The following is a 27,560-nucleotide window of genomic DNA, read 5'->3' on the forward strand; positions in this document are numbered from 1 at the left end:
TGTTTTCAATGTTGTCTGTTATTTAGCAGGATTGCGCAAAAGCTAGTAGTTGCTATGGGTCAGGGAGGATCCCAGAACCCACTAAATGTTGGTGTGGATCCAGGAATATGTTGTAACTTTCTTTGACATTGAAAGATAGAGGGTCTTGCAAAATTTTAATTTATTTCTCAGAGAAAAATATAAAGAAAATCTGGCATAGTTAGGGAACGGTTATCTAAGACATTTGGTGCAGATCCTGATGTCACCTCTATACAAGAGTCAAACTTTATAAACATCTTTACTTTTAGACAAAGTCTTAGTTAATCATCATCAAGTCGAGTCCTGTTGAGCCAGATTTGTGAGAGGAGGCTCAACCTTTGTTCATTTATATTTAGGGAACTGATATCTATGACTGTGTGAAATTTGGTGCAGATCCAAATAAAATTCCGATCTGCTTTGAGCAGCAGCAGAGGAGGCAGCAGCAGTGTAAGATACTGAAACCACAGCCGGATCTTATCCAAACACAACTTTGATGTTGTTAGGATCCGCAGGCTACACCTTCCTCTGTCCTTCTCAGCCCCCAGCAGACAGCCTGGCAGGCGGGCTGGCAGCCGGGCAGCGTGGCAGTGGGCTGGCAGGCATAGCCCGGGGGCATCAGCTCCAGCAAAGCCAGCTCTGACCAGCTGGTCCAGACTAACACCACTACAGAGCGGGCATGTATCTGTGGGGAGGTAAATGTTAGCCGTGGTCCAGACACCCTCACACCCAGAGTCTGACACATACTGGTGGGACTGAGGTGAAAGAACTCGGTCTGGTCTATGACTTAACAGGTCATCCCGTTGTTTCAGAGTATTCCTCCTGCCATCGTCCTGATTCACTTCCAGAGGGCGCATGAGGAGGCATCTCTGTTCATTCTCACACGCTGGAGCCAGATCTCGGAGCCTGATCAAATCTACCACGACCGCTGCAGAGCCCAGAGTGGCTGAAGAAAATCCTGCAGACCTTCCACTTCCAGCAGCATTCAGCTACCTCACTAGCTTAGCACTGTTTGGTCTACGAAGCCACAGCAAGAGACTCAGAACACCACACAGGACGGGAGGGATGAGAGGAATCAACCCAGGGAATATTTGTCTTCTCGCCAAAACCCATAAGGCCCAACCACGATGAGCACCTCACTGGTAATGAACTGGACTAGTGCAGTGCCCGTTCTAAACATGACGGTCTTTATAAACAGTCTACAGAGTGAAGTAAGACATCGTTGTGTTCATCCTACCTGGTTTATCTGCAATGAAGATTTTACAGTCAGGGTTTTAAAAAAATCGAACAGAATTTGCTTCATTTCTGTTCACATGTGTAGCACGGATGTAAGTTTGAATTACTTACTTGACTGGTGTTTCTCATACATTGCATGTCGGCTGTTTCAGAGGTCTTTTAGGAAAGCGACACAATCTTCAGACCCACAGTCACAACTTTTCCAAATAAAAGCTCAGTAATCTAGCTTGATATAAAGCTTTACATAAACAAAACAAATGTTTATGCTTTTTAATTTGTTACGTAGAAGACGACCTGTCCACAGACTGAGACACACTGCCCTGGCCCAACTTTTTGAATATTGAAAGTATGAGTGTGTAAACCGCACCAAATTCAACACTGCACTTCCCTGGGACATTAGAAATACACATACCAAGTGTGAAGCTGACAAGTTGAACATTTCACGAGTTATTTGTTCCACATACAGACGTGGTGTCAGTACTAGTTGTACTGGTCTAGAAAAACTTTTTCAAAATAAAAGTTTGGGCAAAAAATAGGCCTAAATTTCTCAGTTTCACCTTAATACACCTGGATCACACCGATATCGTTCGGACCCCCCCGTCCATCGCACACACCTCCCAACCACTTCCATGTCTGACAGTTAAAAGGCCTACACTCACACACAGAGAGAGAGAAAGAGCAGGCAGCTCATTGTGCGTTTTAAACCGCTAACTAGGCCACTTAGCACCCCGTGACGCTGATCTGATCCCCGAGGCTCTGAACTTGGCAGCGGGCCCTCCTCCTTTTCGCTCCTTCCTTCCACCCCCCCTCGCCATGGGAACCAGGCCATCCTTAATGACGCAGGAGTGCTCCGCCGGCTCCCACAATGCAAAGGGGGCTGACATCTGTCTTGCTAAGTGGCGCACTCTCTTGTGCACCTTGTTTGTTCAATCAACAACTGCTCCCTCCTCCCACCCCTCCCCCCGCTGTGCCCATTTTCTTCTTCTTTTTTTTATCTCTCTCATTCTTTTTTATTTCCAAGAAGAAAGGGCAAAAAGATGGGAGACGAAGAAGAAGACGAAGAAGAGTTGGTGCAAAGTTCGAAAACACCGCGAGTGTCCCCGCTCCTCCAGCAGCAGGGCAGTGGGGAGATTCATGTAGAGATCAAACGCACCCATGCCTAATGACGGATGCCTAAACAAGATGGTTCGGTTATTAATTGATAGGATTCTGCGGATTATGAGCAACCTTCATCTCGACTGGTGGAGTCGAACGAGCACATAAGTGTTGGCACAGCTGTACGAGCCCGCAGCACCCTCTCCACTTTTTGCATTTTTAGAGAAAACAAGTGCCTGATTAAAAGTGGCCCTTAATTCCTCATAGTTAAGACACGGGCAAATATTTGTCCCATCAATCTTGGAAAATATAGCCATCAAACCAAGATGTTAATCACATGCTAATGGAATCCGAGGGACTCAATGCACCCCCGTAGTGCAATGAACGCTTTCACTATTTCCAAAAGCTCGAGTGAATGCAAATGGCTGTCTAAACAGTCATTTTGACAACATGCCAAGGCAACGTAAAGAGCCCCCTTCTTTATGCTCCTCTGGGAATGTATGTAAGGATGTGTGGGATGAGTTCACTTTACCAGGCCCAGGTGCCAGGATATAAATGAATAATAGGTTTTATGGGCCCTAACTGAAAAAAAAGCACATGCACACATAATCACACATACCCCGCTCCCTCAAGTGCATCTGTAGTGAATGATGCTCAAATTCCCACAACTACTCTGAAAAGAGATTGGGCATGAGAATAGGTGGGTCCTATACATAATTCAGGGGTCCATGCTGAAACAATTATGTTTGCTTACCGCTAAGTACCCGCGCTCAATAGCTCGTTTGCTCTCTAGTTTGGTGCTTTCAGATGTAAGTGGTGTGTGCTAAAAGTCGGCGGGAACACAGCTTTTTAATAAAATATAGGAGCTGACACTCGAGCGCCTGAATACGAGAGTGGGTGGAAAAAAAACAACAAATGCTCCTCATGTTTTTACTTGAGCTTTGCATGCAAACTAAATTGCACTTGTAAATCTAACAGTGTTGGCAGGAGACCAAGGAGGCAGGCAGGCAGGAAAAGGGATTTGAACAAATGGGACAGTTTTAATGAAAGTGTCAAACATCACAATATTTCAGTTTAGAAGAATCTAAACACGGTTTGATGCATTTACACACGTCCAGTATGGACAGCTTCATCTGTTGCAACAGAAAACTGCATGACCAGAAGAAACAGGTCATTTTGTCAACAATCTAGAGGTGGAATACGCCACCAGGTTATTTTTCTCTGAAAATCACATTCAGACTCATATATACAAATAAAGTACACTTACAGTTACAGATACAAAGTGATTTGACAGAGATTTACAGGTGTCAATTGAAGTGAAAAGTTCATGTCTCCTTGTTCCTCTATTTCAACTGTCAGTGAATAATCACAGCAGTCACGTCATGTAGTTTTGTCCCCACAGCTACAGCTGCATGGACGCTGCGGCCTCTGCACTTCTCTCCTCGATGCCCGTCTCACACTTGCACTCCTCCACCACCATCACTCGCTTCTCCCGGACCTCTCCTCGACAGCGCAGGGGCACAGTCACGGTTTGGGTTTTGGACGGAGCGCAGCGCGAGCAGGGGGCCCGGCGGTGAAGGGCCCCCGTCCCGGTGCCCAACCCGGCAAACTCTCCTTCGGACGGCACAAACAGAGAGCTGCACTGACCGAAACACAGCTTGTTGTGCACCGTCACTGTCTCGCATCCGTCTGCGCTCACACGCTGGGAAAGGAGGAGAAGATTAGATGATGATTTACCTCTTACCATGTAAAAAACTACATCGTGTTTCTGTAAATCTAACGAACAATCAACAATTCCTCTATTTCTGTTTTACTGTATAAACAATCAGTCAATTCTATTCACCATTTAGCAGATTAAACACATTTAAATCTTTGCCTCTTACCTGAGTGAAAGGCACCGCAGTGCACGTCTGTTTCATGTCCTTCAGGTTGACCGGCAGGGACAACTTGCCTCCTTTATCCATGGCTCTTTGCCACATTTGAAGCCCCTGTTTCTTCTTCAGGTCCCTTTCGGTGGGGCCTTTTGGGTGCAGGTGGTGCAGGGGACTCACTGGAGCCTTGGAGGCCGGGGCCGGACCTGGTCTTCCCTGAGACAAGAAGGCAGGGAAGGGCAACCTCTTGCGGAAGGAGGGGGCTGTCCTGGGGCTCATTCCCTTTCTAAAGAACCCGGACTGGGCCAGAGCGCGCTGGTCCAGCTGAACCACCCGGACTACTCCTCTGATCGGCTCCTCGGGTCCGCTGCCGGAGGATTCAAAATCCACCCGTGACCTTTTCAACATGTTCTCAAACGTGTTAGGAGGAAAAGTAAAAGCCAGAGTCGTCAAACTGGACAAAATGACGAAAGTGACGAGGGAAGCCATGGTTTGACTCACAGAGAGATGCTGCTTCAAGACCAATCGATGATTAAAGAAATAAAATCTATGCAATTAGTTTCAAAAACTGACGAAAAACAAGAAAAAAGTTAAACAAGAAGTTGTCTGGTTTTGTGGTTCAAGGTTCCAAATGGCAACCTTGCTGTCGGGACTTTGTCAGTGTGATGGAGGGAGTCTTTTATATAGGCAGCTGCCAGTTCTCGCCTGGGTCTCAATGCATAGAAGGTGTCACAATTCCCACACCAGACCAGACATCACACCAAGCTTAAAGCTCCAGGTCGTGGATGGTCGCCAGCCGGAGAGGATTTCAGTTTCAAGGTGAACGTTAAAGCCATGGTCATAAAAACATCACGTCTGAAGGGATCTCTGTGATCTTTGAGTTTCAAAATAGTGGAGGTTGATTCCAGACAATCTTCTACTTAACAAGTTTAACCATGGAGATTTAATTTAGTGTAATTCTCTTTGGATGGAAAATTATAGTAAAAACAACCATGAGCCACCAGAACATTTAACTTTAATCTGTAAGAACTTGAATCTTAGCATAAACAGAGAAATAGGAACGAAGGGAGCACCAAGAAAATATACTAAATGAGCTGAAATCAAACCTGGAAGTTATATTTGACTCTGGCCTTTGTTTTGTGGATCAAGGAAATAAATGTGTCTAATCCTGTTTTTGTTTCCAAATCAAGCTTATTTCAAAGATTAAATCCTTCTTAACATTTGAGGATTTGAACTTTTTCAGCGAGATTCTGTAACACCCTCTACACGGGTTTAACTCAGGCCGCCTTGCATGGCCTTTATTCCTACAAAAGTCTGCTGCCAGTATTATTCCTGGTTCTCAGAAATATGACGACACAACAGCGTCCTCTTTGGTTTTGCTCTGATATTAAGATTTGATTGATGACATTTTAGGCTTTACACAACCAAGACCATCAAGGATTTATTGCCTCTGAATGAGCCTGCACAGCATCTGAGATCAGCTGATAGTGATGTTCTTCAGTTACCTGGGGATGCTGTGTGCTTTTTACAGTAAACTCTGCAGTGACGCACAAGCTGAGATCAGAAATGTTACATCTGCTTCTGCTTTGGGTGAATTTGAATTTATTTTATTCACTTTTATTTGCATTTTTCAACTTTAACCTGTATTTAATCTTATTGTTTTACTGTCGTTTTTTCCTCTTGTGAAGCACTTTGTGACTTTGTTATGAAATGTGCTCTTCACAGTCAATGTGCTTATTGTTATTATCATAGCCGTAAGTAGGAACTCAATTCTTCCGACAGATATTTGCTCATTTTCCTTTTATTTATTCATTATATTATTTTGATGACTGTGGTGGAAAGTGCTGCCAAACACGTCCGTCCGAAACCTCCCGTAGGTGCTCAATTGGTTGAGATCTGGTTTCAGCCACAGGACTTTTTATCATCATATAATTTTGAAATGGTACTCAAAGAGTTATCCTCTCTTATATTTATTTATAACCACAATCAATACAAAACATTATTTCTATAATCTATTATCTAGTATTTATTTTTTGTTACATTCGTCATCTTAGAAATGGAGATATAAGAAACTAGTTTTCAGCACAGTCATAGATTCACAATTTGCAGCTCAGACCAAACCTCAGCAGGAAAACCACGTTACACTTAAGAAACACTTTCCTGGATCCCACAGTAAAAGGACGTCTGCTGTGGTCAATAAATCCTGTCTTTTTAAGTAGGTGTCTCTGTGTAACCTTTGGCTGTAAAGTAATAATGAGTTTATGAAGCAGCTCGTCAGTCTCTCCCTCGACATCCCATCATAACACCATTAGACTTCACTGCGCTCCGTCACCCGTGACCTGATCAAACACTTACTGCTGAAGGCCTGACTGTGTGATCATGTGCTGTAACAGGCTGTTTGACTTCCTCACAGAGACATTGGTATTAAGAGGAACCTTTCTCTATTTGAACTTGTATACGTCTTGTTTCCCATACGCCACTAAACAGGGTCCACAGATGAAAGTCTGAGCAGAGTAAATGACCCGCGGAGGTTTAACCTGAAGACTTTCTCACCTACACTAACCTGGGACATTCACACAGTAGGGGGGAGTTCTGCAGTGCCATTTTCACTGAGCTTTTGAAATATTAGTGTGTTATGTTGACTGTGTGTTCAGTATTTTTGTGGGAAAATCCCATTCTACAGCTGCAGAATAAGCTTTGTCCACCAGGGGGCACAGTTTACAAAGCACTGTCTCTGCAAACACCACTGTTCTCTCATTATTTACAATAAGGAGGCCTGTTACAATTCAAAATCGGTATTGTTGCATTTCCACTTTGTTTCTTCCACACACTGATACGTTACAGGACAGGTCCGCTGTGTTGAAGGGATTCTTTGCATTTTTAATTAATTGCAAATCCTCAGTGATTTGTATAAACTGCTGCAGCTCCTCAGTGGGGTGAAACAGAGTTTAATGTGGCAGTTGTCGAGGCCTTCAAAATGATGATGAATCCAATTTGCCGACATGAGAAAATCAATTAAGAAACCATTTAGTCCGTCATGTCTTCTGCAATGAGCTGAAACAGGCGGGAAACCTTTTTATCCCAGCTGTTGACTTTATTCCGCTTCCTGCTTTTGCTGGTAATGTAGCCAAGAGAAACTGTGTCAATAAAACCAAATAAAAAGACGTTTGACTGCACATATTGTTCCCTGAACAGTTACTCACTGGTTATGAGGAGCTGGTCAGGGAACAATATGTGCAGATTCTGGATCGTCTCAGGAAAGTGACCCATGAAGGTGGAACTTTAAAAAAAGGAACCAGTCTCATCGACTGTGCTCTGCCATCGAGTATAGAGGACCATACATGACTTAAGTATAAATAAATAAATAAATTTATAAATAAATACATAAATAAATACATAAATAAATTAATACAGAAATACATTAATAAATAAGTTAATAACAGAAATGTCTTAATAAATGTCTTAAATATATTTCCACATTAATTAATGAATTAATTTATTGATACCCAGCTCCTTCAGTCTGCATTCTGTAGTGTCCCTGGGCAAGACACTGAACCTCAAATTGTGTAGGAATATTGTGATAGAATAAGTGCTGCGTATAGAAGTGCTGTGCGGTTGTGTGTGTTAATAAGCGGTTGACACACGCACACGCACACTAAAATCAACCCTGTGTAAAGTACACGGCTAACCCTAACCCTAACCCACTGAAGTAAAGTATTTATGACCATAGGAATAATCATTAGAACTTTCTGTTCCCCAGGCAGAACTAAATAGGTGTTCATTGATAGTATTTATTAGTACGCTCTATTATATCACACACATGCAGAACTCTATGCAAATACAACGAAATACCCCCAAAACACAACAAACAGTCTGTCTGTGATCACGTGTTGAAGTTTTGAGGTTTTTAAAACCACTGTGTGAATGGCAAAAAGAAACTGTAGTGTAAAGTGCTTTGAGTTGTCATCAAGACTAGAAAAGCTCTATACCAATACAGAGCATTTATCATTTATGAGTGACTCTTTCTCCTTCCTCCTTTAAACCTGTGTTAAATTAGCTTTCTGACGGAAATAAGCTGCAACGCTGACGAATAAACCCATTTCCTATTTAAAGCAGTGCATTGCATTCATTTGATGAAGGCAGTGGCTTCAAATTAAGATACAATTCCGCCAATTTATTTAAGGCGGACATGCTTGTCAATTAAACAGATTCAATATGGTTAAAGAGACATGATTTAATATATCTGATATTTTGTGTAGAAATTATTTCTAAACGTATTTACTTGTTCCTGAACATTTTATGACCCTGAGGAAAGAAGATGTATTCTGCTGAAGATTAAATTAGAATTTTTACTACTCACTTATATACGCATTTTCCAAAGCTGTAGGTTGTTGAATGTTTGACCATCCAGTCATTAGCAGTTCATTCAATAAAGTATATGAGCTAATATGACACTAATATAACTGGTGATAAAGACAGTGTCAGGGCCATTCTTGTTGAGGTCAAGTACATTTTCCACTGGTGTGATAACAATGTCTTATTGTGCTCTTATCTTAAGGAATAATATTAACCAAATCACTTCTCCTCCGTGTGCTCAGGAAAACTGCAGCAAACAGCACTGATGAAAAATGTTTATGTATTTAATTGAAAGTAACTTTTTGTTGAAGGATCAATTTGTCATATATTTCATCATTTTACAGTCCGACAGCGCTTTAGTGTCTTGAATGTTTTTTTCAGGATATAATGAATTTTATGTGGATAATAAAACAACAAAGATCAACTTGTTAATAATGTTCAAAGGGCAAGATTGCGATATTTATTATCTATATATGATCAAACATACAAAAATAAATTCATTGTTTCATTGCAGTGAATATGTGGGACAGAAACAACTGACACGGCCTGTGCAGATCATTCTCTGCACTGTGCATCATTACAAATCACCAGATGTATGTTTCAGCACATGCCACATCACTTGAACAGCCCTTTCTTTATATATAAATAAATCACAGTATAAATGTGCTCAGTATAGATGAAGAACACAGTAGTTCAACCGACTGCCTCTCCATCTTTGGTTTTAATGCCCTACATGCCTATAATGCACACCCGCCTTAGTTTATCTGACTGTGATGATTGTTTTTAAAGAAAAGAGGGAAAACTTTATACAAAGAAAACTGCTTACAAGTCAAATTTCTCCAACCAATTACAAAGTCAGCATTTCATCTCAAACGGGAAACATCACTTGCTGCCGATGTCCTTGTAGAGAACCATGGAAACCACCATGGCAGCGATCTGTAAACACACCAGCACTTCAGTATTTGGCAAAATACAGTGTAAAGCAGCTGAGATGCAGATTATAGACTGAAGACAAGTTGATAAAAAATCTGTAGAATTATACACCTGTTGAAAAAGACATGCACTGTCAAAACTGGTTTGATGAAAAACACAGGCTCAGATTACAAAATCCATTATATCAAGTAAAATTAAAAACCTCCTTGATCAAGTTCTACTGTGTCTTGTGGCAACAGGGTGGATTATGGTTATTAAATGACTTCACTGACTAGAGTTTTAGTCCTGCCACATAAAACCATGAATTGAAAACTTGAAAGCCAACTTCACAGAAGAAGAATCTGAAGACTACGAGGAAGTAGAATAACTCAAGTTTCCCTGGTGAAGCATCATCAACAGTGTGAAATAAAATTACCTTCTATGATTAAAATATATTCACTTGAATTACATTTGATATATTCTGCTCCATAAAATAGGAATTTGTTTTCCAAAATACAACAAGTCTTAACTCATATGTGTCCACAGATACATATGCAGACACTTTAGATGGTAGGATGGTGTTACAGTACACTATTGGCTTTGTGGAAAACTATGACATATTGTTTGTTTTATTGGTTTAGATTTGATTTAGGGTCATTTATGAGCATGTCTACATATGCTGATAAAATAAGTGAGTGGGAATAATATGCGACATTTAGTAAAACGTAACACGTGTCAGTTTTATCCTATTTTATAAAACTAACTTCGACCAAAGAAGACACTGCAGCACAGAGCTGCTGGAGAAGGATGTGAATAACGTGTGGAGTTTTCTGTACCTCGATAGCGACAATTCCTAGAGCCACACCTGCGATGACCACAGCGTTATTCTCGATCAGCGCCAGCAGCTTGTTAAAGCAGCCATCCACCTCCTGGGAGAGAGAGCACAGGTTTGAACAGAGGCACCTCATCGCTGCTACTAATGGTGATGTGTGAGGTCAAACCACAAGTGAGCTTGGTCTCGTACCGAGAATTCCACTTGGTATTCAGTGCAGTTCCCCTTGGTTGAATTACAACATGTGATTGGGAACGCATTTCCATCGCTGTTAAAAGGGGAGCCGTAGAAGTCTGTGTAGTTGTTGAATCCGCAGCACTTGAACTGGAAGGAAACCACAGAGTTTTAACGTCACATCTCAACAAAAACAATTCAGTCGTCTCGCTCTGCGCAGAATGATGCTACAGTGTGTGGCGCGGTGCAGGCTGTTCAGTTACGGAAATGTAAAACCAAATTAAATCTAGTGACTTATAAACCTGGATCACAGCAGTAGAACATTATTCACTTCATAAGAACGTTTGAGTTTCCCTCCCTGAGCGTGATGTGGAGGAAAATGGTCTATTCGTGAGACGTATGGTAGAAGAAGACATTTTGGAAATAATTACACCAACAATCATACAGAGGTGAGTGAGTTGATCCAAAGTGTTTGTGTTCATGAAATCTAAGAATTGTTTGTTGTACTCACAGAACCACTACTTTCATCTAAAACGTTGCGTCACATCTAAAAACTCGAACTTCAAGTGAGAAACACAGTACCTCCGTCATGGTAGTGTCCCAAATCGAGGTAAAACCGTCATCTTTTCCGTAATTTTCTTCAATGCTCGTTTCAACTGCCGTCCCCACATCCTGGAGAAGTTCTTTAGCCTGAGAAGGACAATAAGCCATTGTGATATTTGTGATATTAAATGTGTACACTGGAAGCTTCAGCCAAGATCGATCTTTTTCAAGAGGCCACTCACCACATCCTTGAAGACAAGCAGCACCACAGCTCCTGCAACCTCGATGATGAAGATAATCAGCACAATAATGAAGAACTACGGGGAGAGGAAATGATAAATAATGACTTTCACTGTAAAATATTTGATTGGGAGTTGCACTGTATAGCTGTAAAATCAAGTCTCACCAACAGAGTCAGAAACAGGCTGTAAATGTAAAAAGACAGGCAACACCGCTGGGATCAAAGTCAAACCATAGACTGAAAGATCAAACCAAAAGCTAAGTGATTAACACAGCTTCTCATCAGGACGTCATAAAAAAGTTGGACATTAACTGTCATATCATCTGATCTCTTAGGTTTAAAGTTTCACTTTACTTAAAAACCTAAATCCGATGACTTTAATTTATTTGACCCTGGGCTTTAGAGGGAGGTTCTTTTTTCCTTTTCTAACATTGTGAATTTACATGTTTTAATTGATTTTTGATCATTCTGTGCCGATCTAAATAAAAATCTACTTTTAAATCTTGATCTAGTGGAATTGAAAGTGATTTCATACGGGGGTTGACTTTTTCAGAGCTAGAAACAATGTGACATCACCCTGAGACTTAGCGGAGGTAAGTGCTCCACTTCTAGTTTGTTGGTTGATTTGTTTGTCAGCAGAATTACACAAAATCTAATGAACAAATTCAGACATGGGCCAAGAAATTACCTATTACATTTTGGCGTGGATCCACATCCAGGATTTTTGTTTTTTTTACTTTCTTTTACATTGTGAGATAGAGTGACTTTTTTTTGACTTTTTAACCAATTTCACAGGGAATAATTCATGGATCTTGATGAAAAGAAACAGACTTATTAAGGGGACTGATATCTATAAGTGTTTGCAATTTGGAGCAGCTTGATTGAATTTAAGATGCGATACGTGCTCCACTGAATCCCATTCCAAGAAGTGTTTTTATCCTACTACAATGGTGCAACATTGTGGCACCATTTCAAACACACAGAACTTACTGCTTGAAAAGAATAATCACTATTACTGAGCCAACTCTTCGGAAGAATGAAAGCCTTTTTTAAAAAATTTTTATACTTAAACTCAGTGTATACTCCATAGATTGATCAAACATGGCTCACCGTCAGCAGCATGCACCTGCTCTCCTTTATGGCTCCGCAGCAGCCCAGGAAGCCAATGACCAGCAGCACAGCCCCCACGGCTATGAGCAGGTAGCTGACATAGACCAGCTGCGATAACCCATCTGGTGCATCAGGCAGGTTGTCCAGTATACCCAGCAGAGAGCTGCTGTCCACCTTCACCCAGATTCCCACACCCATGATGGCTGCACCTGCTACCTGCATGACGGGAAGGACAAGAAAGGAGAGCAGCGATTTAACAGTATTGAGAAGATAGAGAATAGACAGGAGTGACATTAGAAATAACAGAACATCAATGGCAGAATAGCCTGAGAGAAGAGGAAGGTCCACTCGGGAGATGAAGAGTCATGGTTTCTTCTGACACGTTACAAGTGAACTCTCTAACGAACAAAAAGCTTTTATACGGCAGAGACCACAACTAGAAATTTAGGGAAAGAACTTGAGAAGAGAGTCTGTCAATCTAAACCAGGTTATGATGATGTAAGGTTTTAATTTGTCCTAAGGCAGGAGCTGCAGTGGACATCAGTTTGTCCTAGAATATGGACACTTACCCTCAGAAATATTATATTATTTTTAAGAGACTAAGAAAATAAATGTTCAAATGAGGAATTGCATAGTGTTATGGAATCTAATGGAAAAACTCTAACATCTTCATTCCTTTGCTGGGCCATGAAGCTCTTCTCTCCCACTCTCACCGCCTCCTCTAAGCAAAGTGTTTATGGCAATCCAATCAGATCTTTGCCAGGATCTCAATCAGCCAATCAAGTTCACCCTGCCAAACTTTAAATCTGTTCTCCTCAGCTGTCATGTCAGTGATTCGCTGTGACCCTCCTCCTTCTCCCCAGTGGCCTCCCCTAATCTCAACCAGATCCTCAACATTCTCCACGTCCCTTCAACCGCCACACAACCATCCAAGGTAGATTTACCACAAGCTATGAGATTGTGAAATGTCTGCAGGATGTCAACTGCGTTTTAAAGAACAAACTACCCACAATCCTCAGGTGTAATAGTGAGTCCAAAAGGACTACAACCAGGTTAAGCTCAAGAGGAAGCGTGATGCAGGTAGGGATCATTGCCGATGGTTTATGGGATATGTAGTTCATGCCCTCTTGATATACTTATTTACACATTCTCTATCCTTTTACGTTTTTTTCCATTTTTCAATAATATTGTCCGTGGAGAAAATGAATAAGAAATTGACTTCCAGAACCAGAGTTGATCTAAAAGTGGGTGGTCACTGTTACACTGTGATTTAAACAGGTTTATATCTCTGAATATATTCAGTGTGTGGGCGAAGTGACTTCCTGGTGCCTCGTTGCCATGGTGAGTTTTCCAGCAAAGACTCCATTAGTGCTTTGTTACCTTCAGGATGGAGCTGTGCTTACACTTCCCCTCTGTTTCCAGTCTCTATGCTAAGCTAAGCTAAGTTAAGTCTCCTGGCTCTAGTGTTATATTGAACTTACACGTATGAGAATGATAATAAATCCTCTCATCGAGCCCTTGACACGTGTATTTTCCCAAAATGTCCAACTATTCCTCTAAGCCATCACTGAATAAAGGAAGGTCACAGCTGTAACATGTTCCACTTTTATCTGTAATGTTATAAGATTAGACTCTGCTCTCTGAAACAGGAAAGTCAGAATCATTTTTTACTTACGAAGATGCCGCCATTGAAGATAAACATCATCATTTTGAGAAAGCTGGAGCAACACATCTTGGCGTTTCTTTTTTTTTTCCTCTTCACACTGTTGGAAAAAGATCAGAAAAGTGTGTGTTAGTGTAACTGAAAACTGAAGAAGAACTATAATTAATCACACTCCCTCTTTTATTGTTAAGGACTTTTGGATGGAAAACATTTCACCGATAGGTAAAAGTAGATGCGTGCGTCTGATTCCAACAATCATGCACCAACCAGGGTCAACCAGCATTTGCTTAGGTTAAACATTAACCACAGTAAATGGCAGGGAAGAGGGCTTGATCCTCTCCAAATGTTTGCTGCCGTAACCAGAGGTTTCGGTTGAAGAATGTTATGCTTCTGATTTGTGTCCTCTCTTTAGTTTCAAACTAAACTTTTTATTTAAAGGATCATGAAGTATCTTCTGTTCTCTTCATTGTCAAAGTGCAGAATCAGGTTGGTCATACTTTGGAACTCCTTATCAATGTTGCATTACAGGCTATAACCCACATGTGTGTCAGCAGAGAATAAAAGTGACGTTCCCAGACTGTTCCTGTGTTCAAATGGCTTTATCTGGGCCATAAAATCTATGAAATACAGGTTAAATGAGTCTGTTACTAACTCCGCTGATGAGTCTCATCATTTATGGTGAAGCCACAGTGTCATGAGCTCAGACTCGTAAAACACACCCAAACACCAAGGTCTCTGTGTATCCGCGCAGTGAGATCAGCTTTACAGTTATTGACCTTTTTTTTATTCCTTATTGCAGCTTTGACGATAATAGAAATTAGGAAGCTGCTTGGCAGCAGTCACGTTGTTTCCAAGAGGCGATACAATTTCAAGGCGATATCACATGTTGCTTATCTTAATAAACTAGACGACAGGCTTGAGGCAGCAAAACAGGACAAATAACAATGTTTAATGCGCCTTTAAAAACAGTCAGTGAGAACATTCAGGGCCGAACTCAAAGAGTGAGCGTGTTTTATTTTGTATATATACTGTTAAAGAGAAGTGAGAAATTAGCAATACTTTACTTAACAATACTTTACTCAGTCTGTTAGTGGTGATTCTATAGTGTTACTATAACAAGTGAGAGGTTATCTATGACAACCACTGATACAAAACAAAATATAATCAATGGTAACCTTAACCTCACTTGGAAAGATAAATATCTGATTCCAAAAGGGTAAGAATATCATTTATGATTGTTCAATAATCTATTCTCAACTTTTTTAAATCTATTTTCATATTTTTACTACACAGATTAATTTTGGAATATAAACATCCTGGATGTTCACTTGCGACAATAAGACTTTAGATTAAAAATAAATGAATAATAATTAAATAGAAAGTCTATAGTTTTTGAACATATAGATTTTTGGATGTGTACATTTAAAAAAGTGTGAGAAAACAGGAAACCCCTTACCTGTACTGCAGGGACGTCTGTCCGAGGTCTGATCGATGAGGAGTGTGCTCAACGAGGCTCTCACATGCCCCTTTATCTTCTCACAGGTCTCTCCCTCTCTCTCACACGCACACACACACACACACACACATATATGGAAAAGAGAGTTCATACCCTACACGTCACTGACTCTGCTTCCAGGGAAGCCTTTCCCAGTGTCCAAAGTCCCTTCGAAAATAGGAACTTTTATGACCTGAAACTTTACAACCATCATACGGTCAAGATAAAATATTGATGTTTCATCAATGATTTCTTATATCAAACCCAAAGCTCAGGATTTGGGACTTTTTCAGAGAGAGCACAGAAGAGGAACCGATCTGTGGAATTCTATTATCAATAAATTATTAATACCTAATGAATCTTTTACTTTCTAATAGATGGAAAAGAAAAACTTAATTTTATAATGATTAAACAGTAAATGCCAAAACTGAGAGGAAAATTGTGGGAACTTTTCCTAAAATCCATATTTTACAATGTTTCAAAAAATGAATGACTTCACACACACAAAAACTCAAACACAGATATCGTATTCATCCATATCTTTTAATCTCAACTTTTAGAACAACAGAATAAACCTGGCAAATGAAATATTGGACTGGCATTAACATACAAGTACAATAAGAAAAGTATAAATTAAAATAAAATCCCTACAAAACAGTAATAACAAGACTGACGGAATGAGACGCATTCAGCTGAAATGACACAGCACATTCCAGGTGTGTTTGACCTATAAAGATAGTGTGCTGATGGAATAATCGGAAAAATTTGAACTGCTGCTGGGAAGATTTACGTCACCGCCACCTCAAGATGGAAAAAGAAGTCGGTGACAATGCTGGTACACAAGTTGCTGACGTAATCGGTTATAACCGAAAAACTTAATGCAACTTAAATATAAACTTTAGATGTGAACTTGTCAACAGTTGAACTTTAGACACTGTATGTTCATCTCTTACAAGCACCTGACACCAGATTTATTTTAGCCAATAAAGCTGTTTTTCTGATTAACGTGCATATTTTATATCTTTATATGCCTGTCACACCTATTCCTTTTTTCTTTGCTCTTTCTAATCATGTAAATATTGGAAAGATTTTGTTCTCAGCGTTCATGATTTTTCCACATTCCTACTTCAAAGCAAATGAACACATAAAAGTCAGGGTAACGACCTCTCAGCTTGGCAAATGGTACTTTCCGAGGTGCACGTGAATCCACAGTGACAGACAGGATATGCTGTGAAGTGTGGGGCAGGGAGTCACAGCGATGCAATTTCACAAGTTACCCACAAGGGGGTAGCATAAGGCAAGTAAATTACCCACCATGCCATGCTGATTTGGTTCATGCCTTTTGTTCACAGCCTCACCTGCAACAGGTGTTCCTAACCCATTCAACAAAAAAACCTACAAGCAGGCAGAAGGCACAGCAGCTCCAGCACACACAGCTCTTTGGCATCAGTCACATTCAAATCATGAGGAAGCGCCGGCGTCAAGTTGAGAACAAGAAATAAAGAAGGGAGCCAAGCATCCATGATAGTATTGCAGTAATGTATCATACGGTACATTCACAATGGTAGATTTTTGGCATTTTTTTTTTCTTTTTTTTCTCTGTGTGTGTTTCTAAGTGTGTGTGTGAAGCCATGAAACCGCAGTCAATGATTCCCACTGTCAGCTATCAGCATGAGCAGCCCCCCTGGCTGCCGGGGGACGTGTCCTTCAGGCCGTCTCCCTGGGAGCCGCCTGCCGGGCTGGCATCGCCGTTCACGCTCTCGTTCATCTTCTCACAGATGACGTCCACCAGCTTCTCGAAGACCTGCTTCACGTTGACATTGTCTTTGGCGCTGGCTTCGAAGAACTGAAAGCCTGGAGTGAGAGAGAGAGGGGGAGAGAGAGAGAGAGAGAGAACACAGTATGACTTATGAGTAATAATGCTGGTTTGTTTGTTCTTGCTGAACATGTGATAATAGATTCAAGTGCGTGTTTGCGTGTGTGTGTGCCTGTGTGTGTGTGTTTGCGTGCTGACCGAGCTCTGAAGACAGTCTGTGGGCGTCTTCAGTTTGAACCTGCCTCTCTTCCTCCAGGTCCAGCTTATTTCCCACCAGCACGACCTGAGCGTTGTCCCACGAGTACGTCTTGATCTGCGTTGCCCTGGGAAACACCAACCGCACATTATTACAAGCGTCTGTGCTGCACTGACATTGTGTCTCTTCACAATATAAATTATTTATTCAAAACATACATTTAAAATGTATATAAATGCACCAGTGTCGTATGTATTTCTGACATTGGTGCATCAAGCAGTGTTTAGAGACAGTTGTAGTAACCAACAAGGTACATTAACGTTTTAAAAACATTTTAAAATACATGTAATTGAGTTATTCAATTGTTTCAATAGTTATTCATTCTACTTTATACTTCTGCTCCACACTATTTAACACAGCAAATACTATTTTCTATTCCACTCCATTCATCTGAAAGGTTCAGACACTAGTTACTTTGGAAAGTACAACTTTACACACAAAACAAACGATCAATTTATTAAACATATTACATTTTTATACTGTATTTTGTAATAACACATACTTTTACTTTGCTACTTTTTTGCTGATAACATTTTCATGATTTACTATCAAATTTAAGAGACGATTTTTGAGGGTAGTATTGCTACTTTGATATACACAGCAGATTTAACAGTGTGACACTATAGATTTATATAGGTCGTTCTACCCACCAGTCCTGAACAGCGCAGAATGAGTCCTCGCTCGTGATGTCATACATGAGCAGAAATCCCATGGCTCCTCTGTAATAGGCTGTGGTGATGGTCCGATAGCGCTCCTGTCCCGCTGTGTCCTGTAAACGAACACACACACACACACACAGCGTCTGACACAATCTGGATTCAGATTTTTCAGGATTCAGTTACTTATACTCGGTACAACACAAGAACCTAAAAGGAAATTGGGAATTCACAGTAGCCACATTATGAGTGGGTCAAAAGGAAAAAAAACATTGCTGGCAAATGATCTGAAATTAAAGTCCAACAAACATAGTAAAATCCTTCAAATTCATATTACAGACGTACACTTGCAATCACATTAGTGCTGAGATGGGAAAAGAAAGAGTTAACTAGTCTGCACTGAGAAAGGAGGGTGAATCATCCAATGTCTTCACGCCTCATGTCTTGTCTTGATGCTGCCACACCCTGTAAATACTCCAGGATGTGCCTCTGCTTTTTGTGAAGCCTCCAGGGACAGGAATAAGTTCTTTAATAATTATTCCTCTTTCCTTATTATGAAATCTGCTTAGAATATTTAGGGATGACGGTGATCCAATAAAACTGCATCAATAAACAAACAGGATTAAATGTCAGCTGCTGACACGGAGCCTATTATATTAACTTCAGGTACGTTAAAGTTGGAGATCCAGGTCTTGTCGGTAAATTATAGCGGAGATGTTACCACCATTCGCTGGTTTGGTGCAGGGCTTTATAAAATGAGTGGAATTTGTTTTAACGCCCCCGTGAAACCCATTCTGCTAAGCAGCCAGTATTTTACTTGGCACCTTCCTCGTGTAAAATTAAGCAACTGTATCATTGTTTAGCTGCGCACAGAAACCACACTATGCTGAATAGATTCATTAAGCTAAAAGAACATCAGCGTATTACATCCCTCTAATAATAATCTGTGGGTGAGTCCTCGCCTTCCACTAACATTCAGTAATAGATCTGTCCTGGTGTCAGTCTGCGCAGTAAGCACATTCAGCCCCGGCAGCTCCAGCCCATGCATCTTTCATGAACCCTGCCGTCTGGGGACCATGTTAAACATCAACTGTCATTAACTCCGGAGTGTGAGAAATCAGTTTATGCCACATCCCTGACAGGCAGCAGCATGTAAGAGGGCAATCTGGGGAACGGGGTGTGTGGGGGGGGGGGAGAGGATAAACAGTGTGCGTTGTGCAACAGTGATTTCAAAAGCACCACTCGACTCTGCCTCCAGTTAAAGCTGGGGTTTCGAAGCTGTCCACCTCAGATAAATGCCTTTAATTATCTCCAGTAGATTAGAGTACATTAAAGAGACTGCACCATTCTGCTGATGTACTGTCTGTCAGGCCCGTTTGCTCTTTACTGTACAACTATAAATGTTTTAATCTGTCATTAGGGTGGAATAAGACTCTTAGGCGGTCTATCAGAGATAATTAGGAGCATTTCAGACCTCAGTGAGTCACAGCTCGTTCTAATATGTCACCTTTGACTAACAAGCTAGCGAGACTATTCATCCTGGGAAGCTAACTTAGGAAAGGTTTGACTCTTCTCAGTCAGGATTCTGTCCAGATATCAAGCACAAAGATTTTTGGTTTTGTTTCCCTCTTGGTTGAATTGAATGATCATATATGCATCAGTGTGTGGTTTAATAACCCTTTCATTTCAAGAAAACATGAGAAACTAGAAATGCACTCAGTGGAGAACATATCTCAACCAGGGCCCAACAGTTCCCTTACATTTAACCAGGGAGCACGAAGATCCATGAATTTTTCTCAGAGAAATAAAAAAAAACTTTTTAAAACAGGGCGTCATGCAAAATAGTGAAACAATTATTCCTGGAATCTGACCAAATGTAATGAGTTCTTCCTTCGGGCCAACGTCACGTCCGCTTACCCACCATATTCATTTTGCTGAATTTAATAAAGGGTCCATAATGGCTTCTATGTTTGCTGCAAAAATATTAGTGTATTAATAATCTAAAGCAAACAGGATTGCTGTAGGTTATTATTATATGACTTTTTTTGCTTTGGTCAAACAGACTCGGCACTGGGCTATGGTTCAGAAAGAAATAAGGCTTGAAAAAGCACGTCTGCAAGAGCAAGGTAAGTGAAAAACCATAAGATTCAGGACGACCTGGTGATGAATTAATTAAGGTGTAACACGGGCACACGTGTCCTCAAGCAGCAGGTTTGACTCCTGATCATCTACTGCAGGTCATTCTCCTCCTCCCTTCCTGTCTCTCTCTACTGTTACACACTGGAAACAAACACACAACTCCTGCTATACAGACATCAGGTTTTCACAAACAGCAACAAACATTTGCGCGGCAGATTAATTTGAATTAAATCGGGTCAAACAGGGACACGGTTTGTTTTTCTTGTCTGGCGTTCAGCCAATCGACTTCTGCACTGATCAAACATCTTTGCTTAAGTCAAGAGGAGTCGCCGTGCGCCCTGATCCTTATCTGCCAGCCCGCCACCCGTTCGTCCTGCTGTAGACAGGAGTCCGGACTGTGTGTCTAAGATGATAAGCAGCGTCAAGGCAGGAAGGTCAAGGAAAATAAAGGACTGGTTTAAGATTATTTTCATGATGTTGGATTTTGCAAAATTACATCTAAAAACAAGAGTCACTGCTTTTTTTTCTTTTTGCTGAATAAAAACTGATCCATGAAAAGAAAATCAAGGTTTCATGCCTCAGCCAACCAGTGCAGGGTCTGTCTACATATTTCTACATTATTAAATTTTTTTCCGTATTCACATAAGGTCACTGGGACCTTTACCTTTGACCAGAAAAATCACTTCATCTTTGCGTCCAAGTGACAAATGATGGTCGGCGGTCGAGAGATATCACAATCAAGTGGCCAAAAATAAGCTAATCAGTGAGAGCAAGTGAACATGTGTGCCAAATCTGAAACCAAAGACCAGCTCGGTCTAATCAGGTCATCTATGAGCTCATGTGAGTTGTGCCAGATGTAATGAGCGGATAGACGTGCAAACAACCGGAAAACATCGAGGCCGTCCAGAGCCATAAAGACACACTTATCACTGATAGTCTGACTGTGTGAGACAGAGAGACCCATTATATTCGATTCTATCCATATTAAGTCATCTACACATATGATTAACCTTCCTTCAGGGTTTGAATTAAATTCAGCATGCAAAGGTTATTTTTCCTTCTTACCCAGATCTGCAGTTTGACCCTCTTGTCGTTCCTGTAGATGGTTTTGACCTTGAAATCGATGCCCACTGTGCTGACAAAGGCTGAAGTGAAGGAGTCGTCTGCGTAGCGGAACAGGAAGGAAGTCTTTCCCACGCTGCTGTTTCCGATTATCAGCAGCTTGAACATGTAGTCAAAGTTTTGGTCGGCTGCATCTTTTTGCTCCGGGCTTGCCCCATGATCTCTGGCTGACGCCATCTATCAAACAGAGGAAAAGTTGATGAAGACATTGTGAGACTCAATCATAACTTATCTGGAAAATGCCAAATACTATTTGATTCCAGCTTCTCTAGTATTTGGTGATTGTCTGTATTTGATACAATATTAAACTATTTTGGTTTTGTACTGTTGGTCAGAACATTTTCTGATACTACACAGACTAACTAATTAGTAAGTTCATTGACAATGACAAAACGAGTAACACACTGATGATGAAAATAAAAGTTTCAGTTCTCAAGCGAAACAAACTAGAAAACCTGTCCTACAGTTGTACGCCTCTGCGTCCCAGTGCAGTTTCAGTCGATCAGACTCATATGAGGTTACCATGACCTTGTCAAAATTTGAAGAAATTCCCTGAAGGCAGAGATATCATGCTCAAGAGGCCCAAACCTAAGTAAACATTTCTGGCGAATTTAAAGGATTTGTAAGGTCACAGTGAACCTTCAAACCTTGAGGTGGATGAACAAAAACAGCAGAAAACCACATCAAGGTTCCACTGCTGTCCGTTGACAACAAAAACCAGAGGCTGCAGTGGACACCGGCCATGAAGTGGAAACGTATCCTTGTCCGATGAACCTCGATGTTTTTCAGATGGTAGCTTGATTCAACAGCATGAATCCAATGACCCAGTTCAGGCAGCTAGTGGTGGTGTGGGGGATGTTTTCTTGACAACATTTGGGCCCTTTAATATCAGTCAATCATGGTTTGAATGCTGCGGCCTCTCTGATGTGTTTGATCACGTTCCCCCTTTAAGGCTCAGAGCAACATCTTCTAATGGCTACTTGCATTTTACTGCGATACATCACAAAGCAGAAATCCTCTCACGCTGACTTCAGGGACAAAATGAGTTCAGTGCACTTCAGTGACCTCCCCAGTCTCCACGGCTGAATCCAGTGGTAACACCACTGGGATGTGGTACAACTAGAGTCACAGCATGAATGAGCAGCTGAAATTATGTGATGTAATCACAGCGTTCCCCCGAGGCCTACATTGATTTATCTGAGGCAGCCTGCCACAATATCAACATTGACCACCACATATTGATTTTCTTCTTTTTACTATTTCAACTGGGTAAAATCTTATTGCAATGTGGAGCTGCAGGCAGCAGGGCGAGAAGGGATGAAAAAAAAATGCAATTTGCTCTCCATCTGAGAACAGTAGTCTATCATGCAAAGGACAAGAGGACTAATCTCACACAGGACGGGGTTACATCTACAGAGAACCAGTTTGTCATAGAACTATTAAACGCAACAAGTATGTTGACTATTTGTTTAGCTGATGAATCATCAATGCTACTGAGAACATTCAACTCAAGACGACAAGAGTAAATATATATGAAGTATACACACATACCCAGTGGAGTTGAAAAGTCTGAGAACAGTAACAACTACTCAGAGAGCTGACCTCCGCCGAGGCCCAACAGCGCCCTGATCAAACCACATTCAAATTCTAGGTCCGGATTTTTTCAGGAAATGTTGAAAAATGCTATAAAAATCTATATGAAAATAAAAACCATGGATTCACCCCAGGATTTAATGCGATCTCCTCTGACAAACACCTCAGCCCTCCACCAATATTTTGTGGTAATGAAAACGTAAACCTCTTTAAAATGCTTTTTTCATATTGTCCCTGTGCCTGTTTGGTTTTCAAAGACATGCAACTTAACTTAATTAGAGACTCTAAATTCCTTGTGGTGTGAATGGTTGTTTGTCTCTATGTGTCAGCCCCTGTGATGGACTGGGGACCTGAGGGTGCACCCCCGCCTCTCGCCCAATGCCGACTGGGACCCACCTCCGCCCATGATAGATATGGGATGGATGGATGGTATGTCCTGGAGATAGCATTTTCTACAAGTAATGAGTCCTCTCGTTTGATACTGGGCTGATACTTGGATGTCTTCAGTAGAAATGCAAGGCTGAACCTGTTGTGTGTTATGTGCTGTGGTTTACTGGTATGTAAAGAAAGAATGACAACAGCAGATTTACTATCACTGTTTTTCATGTTGAAAAATGTCTCTAAAACTTGTGTTGGAACAAGTGCAAACGAGCACAGAGCTTAGTCCAAGAAATGTTGATGCATTACACAAATGAAATGATGTTGCGTCACACAACAGACGGAGAGATCAGCTCAAGTTTGAAGTCTTTCACTCATCAGGGCAGGAGGAAGATCTGCTGACATTCAGGATTCTGCTGCCTACTGACAGCATTTAACCCACACAACTACATACATACATATCACCACTGCCTTGTGAAAATGGAAAAAAGTCCAGAAATTAATCATTATTAACTAGATAAACAAGAATTAAATCGAAAAGCCTAACACTAGATAATATGTGTGCAGGTCTTCTACTGAGGTGGCACATTTTACCTATGGATGAATATTTGAGACACTGAGGACATCCTGAGCTCCACAGAGGAAGTCTGCACTGAGAGCAACATCGCTAAAATGATGTAGCCATTCTATAATCGATGGAGGCTCAGAGGGAGAACCTTGAGTGAATTAGAGTTTTCTTGGCAGCACTCAAACTTGCAAATAAGATTTTCCTGAGTGCTGCTAACCTGGTGTTCCCTCTGAGGGCGGGGCCATAGTGAGCCTCTAAGAATGAAGAATTATAGGATTTTTTTCAAGACACGTATATCCACCCTAACAAGAGGTTGGATCATTCAAATCAAATTGTATTTGTTTAGCCCATATTGACGAATCATAATTTGCCTTGTGGGGCTTAATCTGTACAAGGTGCGACATCCTCTGTTCTTAATCCTCAACTAGGGGGAGAAAAAACTACAAAAACCAGAAGTAGAGTACATAAGGACTCCACCAAGGCCCAATAGACGCATGGCATATCATCAAGCTGCGCCAAAAAAGTGCAACCCTATAGAAATCAGTTCCCTAAATATGATCAGAGAAGTTTTCTGTGGAAAATTAGTAAAAATATATCAAAAGATACATGGATCAACACTGAAATGTACTGGGTTCTTCCCTGACCCGTATCATATCCTTCTACCAAGGTGAAAACCTAACACCTTGGTAGAGGTTTGGTAGAGGTAATGAAAAGCCCTTTTAACAGGGTTAGTAGGTAGATACCTATAGAGGGAACCTGGTCCCTGAATTGACAGAATAGTGTATCAGAGCACATTAACAAAATAACAATATGTAAAGTATTCGTGAGAAAAGACAGGGTCTGACATAACGGAAGGATGTATCAATGTTTAAAGTGGTTATGGAATAATGTCATGCATATAGGGAGGATTCAAAGGGAACAGGAAGGTACGCACCAACACTTTTCTTGCTATAATTCAGTTTGGACAGTACTGGATCGGTGACATTATTTTGAAGGGCTGTGTGTCATGGGACCAAGTTAAGTTGAAGGCTCTGTTCCTCCAGGCCCAAGGACTCAATCCCCTCCAAGAGTTTTGGCATTTTTAGCTTATAGAGTGAAAGTAGTAAGAAAGCTACGGATTTCCACAGAAGCTCAATCTATCAATGAAAGTAGAAATGGGGTTTTGTACCAAATTATAAATACATGGACCCAGAGGTTAATATTTCTAGAACTAATTTGAAAGTAACAGGTGCAAACCTCAGCCAAGCAGCTTTTAATGTTGCTCTAAACTCTTCTTTTTAAACTGTTGTATCCTTCCTCCCTCTCATCTCTATGCTCTATGAATCCGACCAGGGTGTGCTCCCTCCACTGTTTCTCCCTCCATCATTCACCATCTCTCTCTCTCTCTCTCTCTCTCTCTCTCACCATCTCTCTCTCTCTGCACATTTGTCACATGGACTCGAGTTGTTAAACTTATGGGATCAGTGGACGCTGAGTGGTGGGCAAGGGGCAATAGATTCTCCTCCCCCCCCCCACCCTCCCTGTACATTTCATCCATCATGCGTCTGACCATTCATTCACCCGCTGACACTCCCACCTAAACACACACACACTCCCACGGACCCATTTATCTTCCTCTTCTCACTCTCCCTCATATTCATCCATCTATGCATACCCATCTGTCAACCATCCATATATCATACCTCTCCTCCCTCCTCCCTCCTCCTCCTCCTCCTCCTCCTCCTCTCTCTCTCTCTGCATCATCAAGGGGCTGAGCCATCCATTTATCCACACATCACCCCCCCACACGCCCTCTTTTAGAGAGAGAGAGAGAGAGATGCTGAGCTGGGCGTCTCTGGTGAGCATTGCACTTCCATGATCATTAAGAGGGGGGGGGGGGGGGGATGCTGCTGTACACACTCATCAAAACACTCATTCACACGCATGCGCCTGCACAAAAGAAATGAAAACACCCTCCAAAAAACTGATGGATTGACTCTTGCAGAAGAAACCCCAAGTTGCATATATAATACACAACCCGAAATACAAATTATGACTAAAGAGCAGATGTTGACATCTGGTTTTAAAGTTTTAAAGTACATAAGGGATATTAAACTCAAGTGACTTACGAAAGAATAAGGGTGTGCACTTCATATGGCTGTTAACTTAGGGACACGTGTTCTGGTGACGTTGTACTAGTTGTTCAATCCAGATGTAAAGTGACAGTTTGAACAGCTGTATTTGCTCAGTGCACCGCCCCACCACACGACAAGCCACCTAACCTGGTGAGAGTTAAACAAGCGCTCTTCTCCACGGTGAACTTGTGTCTGTGTCTTCTTACCCTTCCGGTGTCTCTGTCCCTGGTCCGCGTCCCCCCCGCGGTCTGTCCCCTGGACCTCGGAGCCGGTGGCTGTGATCTGCGCTCAGGACGCTCCTCTCCCGGATCCACAGGTCGGGCATGTGCCGGTCACTGAGAGATCCACCGTGCAGACAGTCAATTTACACGGCGTGCATACAGCACACATCCGGCAGGGACTTTCAAAATAAAGTCGAAGGCTTGCGAAACCAGAATTTTACTCTTACTCCATCTTACTTTTTGTCCTTCCTCTTCTCAACGTCCTCTTTAGTAATTAAGTAATGGCACCATCGTATATTACATTACTGTACATACATAGATCTTGATTCTTATTTTGCACCGAATTACACTCATGAATCACTCTGTCTTTTGCATCTAGATCCATTTATCATTCTCAATGAAAATGTTAAAAAAAAAACTATCTTGCAATGTTAAAGAAATTGAAGAAAGATCCCTGGATTTGCCCCCTGATTCAAATCTGCACCAAAATTCCCTGACCCCAAAGTCTGATTCTCAGTGTAACGTATCCCTCTGGCAAGGCCCAACATTTCCCTTGTGAAACTACATTTAAATTAACTAGATCCAGATTTTTATTTGGATCTACAAAAAAAAGGACATAATCATAAATATCAATGCAGTAAACATGCCTGATTTTTTTTTGATCAAGATCCATGAATTCTTCTCTGACAAAAAAATTAAGAATCAAGGAAAATGCTGAAAATGCCTTATACTATGTACAAAATTTGCATCCTTCTACCAGGTTTTGTAAAATTTGCAGAGTTAAACAATGCAGATGAAAGCGTTATTTGCTAAATTGTAATTGTAAATTGATTTCACCGCTCATCCCCGCAAGGCAGGTCATTCGGTTCAACCCCAGCTTTACCAGCTGTGCTACAATTCTTTCTAAGTAAAAATAACCACGTTTCTAAGAATTTCCACTTCATCGCTGGCTGCTTGACACAATTCCAGTAGTAAACTTCAACTGGGGTTACTGTTATTTGTTATTGGTGCAGGATTTACGCACCATTACGCACATGCACAAACTCATGACCTCTCAGTTAAATTGATCACTTGTGTACCGTGGATAAAGTATAGCAGCTGATTTGTGAAGTCTAAAATCCCCATTTAGTACACTTTACTTCGAGATTCAAACT

The 27,560-nt window shown here is 41.2% G+C and overlaps 3 protein-coding genes across 3 annotated transcripts; all 3 read right to left on the reverse strand.

Annotated features, from left to right (window-relative positions):
* Positions 1–3,727: 3,727 nt before the first annotated feature.
* dand5 (DAN domain family, member 5) lies at positions 3,728–4,706 on the reverse strand. Its single transcript, XM_061067475.1, has 2 exons — positions 4,230–4,706; positions 3,728–4,048 (listed from the first exon to the last, which is right to left on the reverse strand). The coding sequence occupies exons 1-2, from the start codon at positions 4,704–4,706 to the stop codon at positions 3,749–3,751; spliced, it is 777 nt and encodes a 258-aa protein (XP_060923458.1). The 3' UTR covers positions 3,728–3,748.
* Positions 4,707–9,005: 4,299 nt separating this feature from the next.
* On the reverse strand, positions 9,006–15,614 carry tspan34a (tetraspanin 34a). Its single transcript, XM_061088294.1, has 8 exons — positions 15,505–15,614; positions 14,061–14,148; positions 12,386–12,601; positions 11,277–11,351; positions 11,074–11,181; positions 10,510–10,641; positions 10,322–10,414; positions 9,006–9,509 (listed from the first exon to the last, which is right to left on the reverse strand). The coding sequence occupies exons 2-8, from the start codon at positions 14,115–14,117 to the stop codon at positions 9,456–9,458; spliced, it is 735 nt and encodes a 244-aa protein (XP_060944277.1). The 5' UTR covers positions 14,118–14,148; positions 15,505–15,614; the 3' UTR covers positions 9,006–9,455.
* A 453-nt stretch (positions 15,615–16,067) lies between these two features.
* On the reverse strand, positions 16,068–26,529 carry LOC133021476 (ras-related protein Rab-3D-like). Its single transcript, XM_061088339.1, has 5 exons — positions 26,392–26,529; positions 21,476–21,709; positions 18,266–18,384; positions 17,558–17,682; positions 16,068–17,397 (listed from the first exon to the last, which is right to left on the reverse strand). Exons 2-5 carry the CDS (start codon positions 21,707–21,709, stop codon positions 17,210–17,212), a joined length of 666 nt encoding a protein of 221 aa, XP_060944322.1. The 5' UTR covers positions 26,392–26,529; the 3' UTR covers positions 16,068–17,209.
* Between the last annotated feature and the right edge of the window lie 1,031 nt (positions 26,530–27,560).

The sequence above is a fragment of the Limanda limanda genome, chromosome 2 (genome assembly GCF_963576545.1).
Source record: "Limanda limanda chromosome 2, fLimLim1.1, whole genome shotgun sequence".
Taxonomy (NCBI): domain Eukaryota; kingdom Metazoa; phylum Chordata; class Actinopteri; order Pleuronectiformes; family Pleuronectidae; genus Limanda; species Limanda limanda.